This window comes from Pangasianodon hypophthalmus, chromosome 16 (genome assembly GCF_027358585.1).
Source record: "Pangasianodon hypophthalmus isolate fPanHyp1 chromosome 16, fPanHyp1.pri, whole genome shotgun sequence".
Taxonomy (NCBI): domain Eukaryota; kingdom Metazoa; phylum Chordata; class Actinopteri; order Siluriformes; family Pangasiidae; genus Pangasianodon; species Pangasianodon hypophthalmus.
This window is the reverse complement of record NC_069725.1, coordinates 23,371,067-23,381,627: the sequence shown is the minus strand read 5'-3', so window position 1 is coordinate 23,381,627 and position 10,561 is coordinate 23,371,067. Positions and strand designations below refer to the sequence as shown.

Sequence of the window (10,561 nt, the reverse complement as noted above, 5' to 3'; positions counted from 1 at the left end):
AAGTATTACTACTAATGCATGTAGACTAAGAAACAAGTAAAGTAAGTAACGCAAGTAAACTGATGCAAGTTAACTTAAAGTAATGCATGTAAAGTAAGCAATGCAAGTAAGAAAGTAATACAAGTAAATTGATGCCAGTAAAGTTACTGAAAGTAAAGTAATACATGTAGACTAAGAAAGAAACAAGTAAAGTAAGTAATGCAAGTACACTGATACAAGTAAACTTAAAGTAATGCATGTAAAGTAAGTAGCAACACAAGTAATGTAAGTACAAAAAAAAAAAGGAATGCAAGTAAAGTAAGTAGAGAAAGTAAAGTAAGAAAGTAATGCAAGTAAACTGATGCAAGCAAAAGTAATGAAAGTAACAAGTAACGCAAGTACGTAAAATAGCTAATGCAAATCAAGAAAGTATGAGGTATAAGGTATAAGGTAATGCAATTAAAGTAAGTAAAGAAAGGAACGTAAGTAAACGTAATGAAAGTAACGCATGTAAAGTTAGTAAGGTAAGCAAGTAAAGCAACGCGAAAAAAGTAAGGAATGCAAGTAATGCAATTAAAACAAAACAAAAAAGTACGGTAAGTAATGTAAATCGGCAAGTAAACAAACAGTTAAATGTATTTGCATTTAAATAAAATGCAGAAATAAAGAAAATGAAGTACAAGCTAATACATGATCACGTTTAGTCAGCGGGTGACGTGATCAGCTGAAGCGAATAATTAAATGTTTAATTCTTATAATCAGTGCTGCACTTCTGAAATAGAATCAAATTTGATTTGCTTTCTGACAGAAAATTTTGTAAAAGTAATGAGACTTGCATTTGTGTTGCACGCAGGAGAATCTGTCTGATGGATTAAATCCTGCTGAGACGGAATCACACCAGAGAGAGGAACTGAAACATGCTCTCGTCATGCACAAGGTTTAATTTATTTTCAGTTAGCCCAGAACTCGGGCTGGACCGATTACAGTCGTAAAGTGCACAAGTTCAACACACACACACACACACACACACACACACACACACACACACACACACACACACACACACACACACACATAGCACTGTTTGTTGTTACAGCAGCAATTCATCTCAACATTTCTCTACAACGAGAACATTAAATAAACACGGGATGTTTTAATATAAAACAAAAATACATGGATGAGTTCGTTGCTAAGTCAGGGTGTAAAGCCGGGCCCAAACCACAGTTAAAACTAGCATGGTGTGGAATTTCTCCACAGAGACTTAAGGTACGTCTGAACTAGTAGTTTATAACGTGAAAGCACATCACCAGACAGGTTAGCAGTTAGTGTCCATCTTTCTCAGCTCTGTCTCTATGCGCTTGTTCTGCCGGTTTATAAATATAGCTGTAGGATTTTTGTCTTAGAATTATGATCATGATTCTTTGTAATTATGTAAGAATATTTATTAAATTCTTACGTTAACGTAGCAGAGCATTTGAGCACCATTTGTCATTCTGTTTTATGGAAATACTGCAGAATCCAGCTGAGAAACGAACTGAGATTTTGATTTTAATACAATTTTTGTTTTGTGCTGCCGGATTTCCTACTAAACCAGACGACTTCAACAGAGCCATCAATCAGCCGTGGAGCCAAACACCGTTTCCTCCAGCAGTTCATCAGCCCCCCCACCTCCCTGCAAACCTTCACTCTCCTCCTCCTCCTCCTCCTCTGTTCCTCTCATCATCTCCGCTCCTGTTCCCATTTCAGCTCCCACAACTCCGCCTTCACTCGTCTCTTCCTCATTGTCTTCATCTTCCTCCGGAGCGTCTGTGTAATCCGCTTCTCCGCCTGTAGGTTCTCCACCTGCACGCGCACACACATTTTGCAAACAAAATCAGAACGTCAGAGTACAGAATGTGTGATTTTTCATTCATTTCTTTTAACCATTAATTGTGAAAATAGAATTGTTGATTGAACATAAGCAATTATGATAATTAGACAAAACTGATTCGTCAAAGGTGTCAACCAGTAAAAACAGGAGGTGGAGCTTACTGACTGCATGTTTTTAAAACTGGCCATATTATAGTCCACAGTTTTTGTTAAATTAATACACTAGCCATTAATTTCATGTTAATACAAAACACACATTTGTCCTAATTATTGGTGCAATACTGCACTTTTTTTTCCCCCTTAAAAACACTCTTCGGAGTATTACTGCTCACAGTTCTAGTACCTGCACACTGGACTACTTCTCCAGCATTACAACAATACGCTGAGAATAATAAGTAAGGACATTGCGTCATAAAACATTGTGTAATGCTGTTATAGGAAACAGTGGTACTGTTACTACCCTGAAGTTGATTATTTTCCTGAGGTGTTTTATTCCTCTTATACCTGTGGTATAATACAGAGAAGAGTTAGAATGAATAAACAGTAAACCTCCAGCTGTTCCAGTGGTGGTGTCGGAGGCTGCGGTCAGTGGGCAGCGGTGCTCGCGGTAGTATTTGAGGCGGGTGAAGCCCTTGGCGCAGGTGGAGCAGCGGAAACGGTAGTTGTTGGTGTGAGAGCGCTGGTGCTCCAGCATGTGAGCACGGCGACTGAAGCTCTTCTGGCAGAACTGGCACTTAAACGGCTTAATGCCTGCGCACACACACACACACACACACACACACACACACACACACACTTAACCAATCAGTGAATGGAAGTCATTTACAAGCTGAAAGAGACGAGTTAAGATGCAGTGTGTAATTTTTAGAGCCCTCTGCTGACCGCATACTGAATCACAACCGTAATTAAAAAATAAAAATTTAACAACTGGGGCGGAGCCAACTTCAGGAACAGCCTCCTTCATTGACAGACAGACACAGAGTCCACGCCTTCTCCATACACATGACGCATTCAGAAATGTGTGTAAGTGATGGAGTGTACCTGAGTGAGACAGGATGTGCGCCTTCAGCTTGTCTGGTCTGTTGAACTCTTTGGTGCAGCCAACATGCGTCCTTACACACACACACACACACACACACACACACACACACACACACACACACACACACACACACACACACACACACACACACACACACACACACACAATCAAGCTACAACATACAACAATACAGCCACTGCACACAGCACTGAGACACTACGATAGTATCAAGTTGATGAGGTAATATCTTGAATAATTAATGGCAGTGATGGCATATTCAATTTCATTTTAATTTGCCTATATTTTGTTTATTTTTCTAATGAAAAGCATTTTGAGCTGCCTTTTAAAAGTTTATTTTTTGTCTGTATTGTTTTGCTTTATTTTTGTATTTTGTTGTTTATTTTTCCATTATGCTTTTTCTTATAACGTTTTGTTTTATTTTAGTATTGTTTTGTTTTCCTTTATGTTATTTAGTTTTTTTTTTTGTATCATTTTGTTTTACGTGATTTTTTAATCACAGTTTTATTTTTTGCATTGTTTTGTTTCATGTTTGTATTCTTTTGTTTTCTCTGTATTTTCTTTTGCATCATTGTTTTATTTTTGTATGTTATAATTTTGTTTTATTTGACTTTTACTTCATTACAGTTTATTTTGATCACACAGCATCATCTCTCTTTCACTGGCCCTCACACACATTTAATCAGAATCTTTTGTGCCCTGAGAGCAGGTTTGTGCGAGTGAGTTGTGTTTCCAGGTTAACGTGATCCTGGCTGTGTGAGAGGCGTGAGGTCTGAGCAGTACCTGAAAGGACACTTGTACTTCTTAAAGGGTTCGTGGATCAGCATGTGTCTCTTCACCTTGTCCTTGCGGTTGAACGTGGCTTCACACACTGAGCATTTATACGGCTTCTCACCTGCAGCGTGGACGAGCACAAACCCCACATCACACTCAACTATACTAACACTATAATAAATAATAATAATGCATGTCTCACAACTAAAAACAGTTTACAAGAGGAAAATTTAACCAAGCCTATTTATAACATGCTCAAATATTACAGTATTTATGGTATTTGTGAAACTCCAACACTTTACACTGAACAAAATCAACATACACAAGGAAAAACACTTGCGAGCATGCTGTAGGTGTGATGAAGACAAGTTTCTGATCATTTTCCAGTGATTTCTATGGCATTTTTATCCATTTATAGTTACACTAATATTGTAGAATTTAGTTCCTGTTTTCACTTATATTATAGCAGCTATAAACAGCCATTTCCTCCCCAGCCAATCTTTCTTCTCTCTTGAATTTAATAAGACAATAAATATGGAAAGAGTCTCCACTGTCAGCGCTTTTAACAGTCTGAAGTAATGTCGTAAACTTCAGAACAGAGGAGTTGTAGATTTTACGGTGAAAAAGTATGACATTCTTCATTAATAAATACAATACGTAATAGTAGGCAAACTGCTATAGTGTGAGAGGAATAAAACACTTCGGGACGTGATGTTTAGTGGATAAACATGAACATCAGGGTGAGAACAGTAACCCCGCTTCATCACACCACCCTGTTATTACTGCACGACATGGAGTATTTCCCTGCTCACTTAGTGCAGACCTGCGTACCTGAGTGTATCTGTGTGTGCAGCTTGAGGTAGTGCTCCGTTTTAAACAGCTTTTTACAGATCTGGCATTTGAATCTGCCAACAGCACCGTGAGTGAGCAGGTGTCTCCGGAAATATCGCTCGCATGGGAAAACCTACACACACGCACACACATCGACATTAAACATATATTCATCTAATGTTAGATAAGCTGAACATACGCTGAGGAATTATATTCACATTAATCAACTCAAAACATTCTCCATTTACGCGTTTTCGTGAGGGATAACTTGTACTAGCGTACTCTGATGTTTTTGTGGTGCTCTTACGCTATAATGCGTTACAGCTAGCAGGTCTGGTAATATAATAATATATTTTATAATATATAATCAGCGATAAACCTCACAGCACTGGATATTGCGGCAACGCAACATTGTACAAGCCTAGTTCAGAGGGGAGATACTTGTGCAACGCACTGTACAGTGTTGTGTGTGATGGCACTCGTACCTTGGGGCAGTGTGGACAGGGGAAGTTGTGTGAGGCGGTGAGGATGTGTTGCTCCAGAGCTTCCTGTGTGGAGTATTTACTCTGACACTTATTACACCTGCATAACAACAACAACAACAACTTTAGCAATGTTACACACTGAAATAACTTCTTCCTGCTTGATGATTACATGATCAAAGTTTTAACGGCTTTTCGTTACTTAACCAACTGTTTTTCTGTCTTTTCCTCTAAACTTGCTTTTAATAATACATTTAAAAAGTATACTGTCCTTCTCACAAGGACACACACACACACTTCATTTTAGTTATAATATTGGCAATAAAACATTTTCAATTCAAAATGTCATAAATTTCCTCACATTCACTTTGGTTTTCTCACTTGTCTATTAACTCGCAACCTGATTGGTCAGCGGGTAAAATCGCTTGACGTTATTCTGCACATTTCTGAAAAGGTTTTTTTCCAAAGTTGGAATTTTGGCTGTGACTAATATCTGACTACGCAGACCGCTATGCTTTTATAAAAAGTGGACACATTCTCCAAGGAGTTCATGTCAAATGTCTGGCTTTTTTTTTTTTCTTTTATTCAAAGTGTGAAAGCAGCTTTAAGAGCATTTCTCAGACTTTCCCTCTTTTTCTAGATTTTAAAATAACTTTTTGTAAAAAAAGAAATTAACATGGAAATTAACAAGGTCAGGCATGAAATGATTAATGATGTTGAGGGAAGCAATCTCTGCCACACTTCAACAGAATGTGAGTGAATTCTGGACTTTCTGAAAGTGATGTTTTCCTGGCTGCTAGCGTTGACTAACATGATCGGTTGAGCTACTTTCTGTTTCAGGTTTATATTGGCAGTTAAAGACGTGCTTTGAGCTGATGTGAGTGGCAACATTCGAATATGACGCTTATATAATGGCAACAACCAGTTGAAGTCCTTAACCCAATTCTCTGATCTCCACTGATGTATAAAATTGCACAGTTATGATGCACTGATGATGACACCCCTCCCCACTCTATCATGTGTGTACAGCGTGTAACAGCGTGATCTGTGTGCGCACGCGCGTGTGTGTGTGTGTGTGTGTGCGCGAGACCTGTAGTAGGCGGTGTCTTTGCGCGTGTTCTGCTGAGGACAGAAGCTGTGTGAGTACTGGTGCAGGCCGAGCTCGAACAGAGATGGGTACACTTTGGTACACAGGTGACAGCGGTACGTCAGTTGCTCCTGGTGAGAACGGATGTGCTCGAGGAAGAGCTCCAGCTTCTGGAAGGTCTGAGAGCACGCCTTCACCACACACCTGTACACCTGCATGGAGATTATACACATACACACAGTCAGCTCCAGAATTACTGGCACCCCTAGAATTTCTTAGGAATGAAACTGCAGATATGGTGGAGGATCTGTGATGGGAAGGACACTTGGCATCACCGACTCTTAAATGAAAACCTGGCTACCTCTGCCAAGAAGTTACTATGATGGGGTCTAAGACACCAGCCCAACACACATGGTTGTGTTTGGAAGTGTTGCTCGGCGTAGTCGTACCTGCTCGTCTTTGTGTTGGGTCATGTGGGATTTGAGCTGGAAGTAGCTGCTGAATTTTGCGGCGCAGAACTGGCACTGGTACGAGCTGTCGATCAGGATGAGCTGCTTGTTTTGGGCGTGGTTGGATCCTTTCGCTTCGGACGGGAGCTCAGCTTCGCTCTGATCCAGAACTCCTGAAGAACAAAAAGAGAGTCAGCCATGCACGTTATCACTGGAGAACTCATCTAGTCATCTAGCGTAAGCTTGAGTACCCAAACACTCAAGACCCCTGGACAACATGAGGCTTCGCTGACTGTAAACGTAACTATAACCTGAATGGTTGCTACCGTGTTCTTCATGTCCGTCAGAATGTTGAGCTGTGTTCTCCGGGACTGGTTTCACCGTGACGGGGAGTCTGGACACGGTGCTGTGCACTCCGGCCGGCCACACCTTGTGCGTCTGCATGTGCTTCTTCACGTTGGATTTCTGGGCGAAGGCTCGGCCGCATACGATGCACTGGAACGGCTTCTCACCCGTGTGACTGCAGCGCCGAGAAGAGAAAATCATCACACGTAAAATCAATACAGAGTTCTTAACTGTAGGCTAGGTTTAGATTTCACCTCAGAAAATATGACACACACACACATTCCAAAGAAAAACAGGACGTCCTTCATCAGCTGTGTAAGCAAAGTGCTTCTGCGACTGTAGGAACTGAAAGTGACAATTAGCCAAAATCACAGGGTTTTTTGTTTTTTTTTAAAAAAGAATAACTATCCATGAAATACACAGTTAGTCTTTAAATAGCTTGCTGTCACACACTTAAAAATTATGAATATATAATTGGTTCCACTTCCTGCAGCCTGAATCACTTGCTGATGAAGGACTTTTGCCTGAAAAGTCTTGTTTTTCTGGAAACATTGCATACTGTGCTTCAGTTTACTACATACACTAAACGTCATTCTTTATAAGCCCTCAAGAGAAAGATTGGAAAATATCTATAAATATTATATTCTAAACACACACACACACACACACACACACATACATTATACCATTCTTCAAAATAAATTGCATGAGAAGGACTAGCGGGACTGAACGGGACAGGATGGACACATGACAGGGTTTAAACATAACCAGGAAGAGCAGTAAGGGGCAGGAAACAATAGGGTGAAACATAGTGGGGTTTAAACATAACGGGAAGATGGGAGATTGAACATAATGGGGAGGAACATGACGGGGCAGAGCAACACTTTCTCGTTTACCTTCTGATGTGCTGCTGCAGGTCGAAGTTTTTAGCGAACACTTTGTCACAGAAACTGCACTTAAGCTTCTGACCTTTGGCTTTTGTTTGACCTGCTCAGAGACAAAACAGTATCCATAAAAAAATCTCTTAATACAAAATATCATTTTTCAGTGCTATTATATAATGCTGTATTTTTTTTTTTTTTTTTTATTAATAAATATAAATTCCAACTGAATTTTATTATTACCTGTGACACCTACACCATTTTCTGAACACATTAAGCATACTGTATATTCTTTTATATACACATTCGTTTTCTGGGATTTAAAAGGTACAATGTGTAATTTTTAAAATGGTTCTAAATCTATAATAATCATATAATGTCCTAAATGTCTTGGAAAAATCTGATGTAATACTGCCTTGAAGTGGATTGGTCTAATTCTATTTTTCTGGCCCAGAAATGAGCTCGGTCCCCAGCTAAAACATGGCTTGCCTTTAGGCAACTAAAGGATCTAAAAATAACAAACTGCTCCTTTAAATGAAATGAAAACTGGTGTCAGGAGCCTTGGTATCTCGAGTACCTTCGTGTCCTTTCTTGGAGTTGCGGGTCTTTTTGGGGATGATGACCTTGTCGTATTCGCTCAGCTCATTCAGAGCCACGGTGCTGCTGCAGCTCTTCGGCTTCTGTGCTGGTTTAGCCGAACTGTAGACAGGAGCGCTGCTGAATGCTGCACTCTGACTGTCCACACACTGACCACCACCCTGAGAGAGAGAGAGAGAGAGAGAGAGAGAGAGAGAGAGAGAGAGAGAGAGAGCACAGAAAATCAGACACAGAGATGACACAGAGAGACAACAAAAAAGAAAAAGAAAAAAACAAAAGGAAAGACAGACACATGAAAGAAAGAATCAGTAGGCAAATGGATATGTTAATGATCGGGTGTTCTAAAATAAAAAGCACTAACTGAGTAAAAGGTGTGTAAATGTAGTCTACAGTACTGTTACTACTCTTATAATGGGTAACTTTATACCACATTATACTTATTCCATGACAGAAATGAATTTTTAAATCGGTATCTTTAATTGTTGATATGATGGACATCAAGATGAGAAGTGTCCCTGTACTGTATCCTCATCTCTCTCTCTCACACACACACACACACACACACACACACACACACACACACACACACACACACACGATGCCGTACCTGAACAGACTGAAATGGTTGGAGGCCGAGTGTGTGGACCTCTGCGTTTCCTCCTCCAGCCATCGGGGGCAGCGTGCTGTACACCTGCACTACTGAGCTGTTGATACTGGAGGGAACCTGGGCAGAAAGGGGTGGAGCTTGGGCCAGTGGGAGGGGCTGGGAGGCCTGTGGGTGGTGCTGCAGGTATGAAGTTGCACTAGGCATGCTCAGATTGCTCTACGAAGGAAAAAAACATGTTTAAATAATGATTCCAAATTATCGAGTGAAGCTTTGAATAACGATAATGAGTGACGTGCTCAGGCTTTAATGTGTGTGTACCTGAGAAGAAGCCTGCATGGCCGTGACTGGCGTGTCCATGGACGTGAACGCTGAGATGGCCGACATGAGAACCTCATCGCTCACCAGAACGTTCCCCTGCACCAGGGTGTGTGTGAGAGGAGACGGCGGCACCGTGATGTACGTCGACACCTGCTTAGGAAACACATAGATACCTGAAGTACATGAAAAAAATTACACATCCTTTAAGGTTTTTGTTTGTTTGTTTGTTTTGTTTTGTTGGTTTGCTTTGGTTTAAAGCTCACCAGCACTTTTTGGTTTGGTTTTAAAGATCAGCAACACCTTTTCTTTTTTGTTTCTGTTTAAACATCACCAGAAAAAATGTGTGAAACTCACCTGTAGGGTTCTCCAGTGTTCTTCAGGGTTCTCCAGCAATAAAACTTGTATACAATAAAAAAAAGTTTGCACATGTGTATAGAGTACCAGTACCAGCTTTCCCTCGGGTATTTTAAAGAGGACATGTATGTTTTCAGGCATGTATGATCGTCACTGTATCCTGTACCTGCTTGTCTGTACTTTCAGACAAAAGTCACTTGTACCCGTGTGTTTGTAGGTGTGTATAAGAAGCACCTGTACCAGTGTGTTTTATGCAGGTGTGTGTTTAAAGATACCAGGACCAGCTTAAAGTACCAGTTTGTATTCAGGTGTTTTAAACACATCACCACCTGTACTTTTTGGCTCTCAGATATTTTTAAAGACAAACTGTACCAATTTGTTCTGAGGTGTGTGTAAACATTACCTATATCTGCAGATTTTCAGGTGTGTGCAAAGATCACCAAAACGTTTTTAATTTGTGTACACAATCACCCGTACCATTTTGGGTTTTTTTGTTGTTGATTACAGTTCACCTGGACCTTTTTGTTGTTTAGTTTTGTTTACAGATCACCCGTACCTTGTATTTTTGTTGTAGGTGTGTATTGAGCGAATATGCACCTGTCTGTTGGCCGGTGGTTGTGGCACGGCGCTGACTGAGGGTACAGGTGTGTAGGTGTTGCTGGACGCCAGTGACACGGTGGCGAGCGAGGGGGTGTTCTGCTGGCATTGCTCCCTCTTGTGCGTCAAGAACGCCGGCAACGAGTTGAACTGCTTCTTACACTTTCCACACAGGAAGATGTCATCATCATCTGCCAAAAAAAAAAAAACAAGAAGATTAAAAAAAATAATAATAATAAAAAATTTCAGCAACAGTAGACTTGGCGCACTGAATTTTCTGGAAAATGAGTTGGATTGCAGAGCTGAAATTTAGTAACTAGGAGTTCATTAA

The 10,561-nt window shown here is 40.4% G+C and overlaps 1 protein-coding gene across 2 annotated transcripts in view; it reads right to left on the bottom strand.

The window, feature by feature from the left end:
- Window positions 1-290: 290 nt before the first annotated feature.
- The window catches only part of znf341 (zinc finger protein 341), a 12,615-nt gene continuing 2,344 nt past the window's right edge, over window positions 291-10,561 (bottom strand). The window contains exons 3-16 of one of the 2 annotated variants that reach the window (XM_026920165.3): window positions 10,231-10,421; window positions 9,280-9,429; window positions 8,962-9,177; window positions 8,335-8,515; window positions 7,773-7,863; window positions 6,843-7,051; window positions 6,532-6,704; window positions 6,086-6,294; window positions 4,999-5,095; window positions 4,514-4,646; window positions 3,692-3,803; window positions 2,890-2,960; window positions 2,398-2,598; window positions 291-1,821 (exon numbers count right to left, since the gene is read on the bottom strand). In XM_026920165.3, the coding sequence (XP_026775966.3) occupies window positions 1,592-1,821; window positions 2,398-2,598; window positions 2,890-2,960; window positions 3,692-3,803; window positions 4,514-4,646; window positions 4,999-5,095; window positions 6,086-6,294; window positions 6,532-6,704; window positions 6,843-7,051; window positions 7,773-7,863; window positions 8,335-8,515; window positions 8,962-9,177; window positions 9,280-9,429; window positions 10,231-10,421 (2,264 nt within the window). In that variant the 3' untranslated portion in view covers window positions 291-1,591. The remainder of the gene's footprint in view (window positions 1,822-2,397; window positions 2,599-2,889; window positions 2,961-3,691; window positions 3,804-4,513; window positions 4,647-4,998; window positions 5,096-6,085; window positions 6,295-6,531; window positions 6,705-6,842; window positions 7,052-7,772; window positions 7,864-8,334; window positions 8,516-8,961; window positions 9,178-9,279; window positions 9,430-10,230; window positions 10,422-10,561) is intronic. The other variant, XM_026920166.3, reaches the window with a different exon arrangement.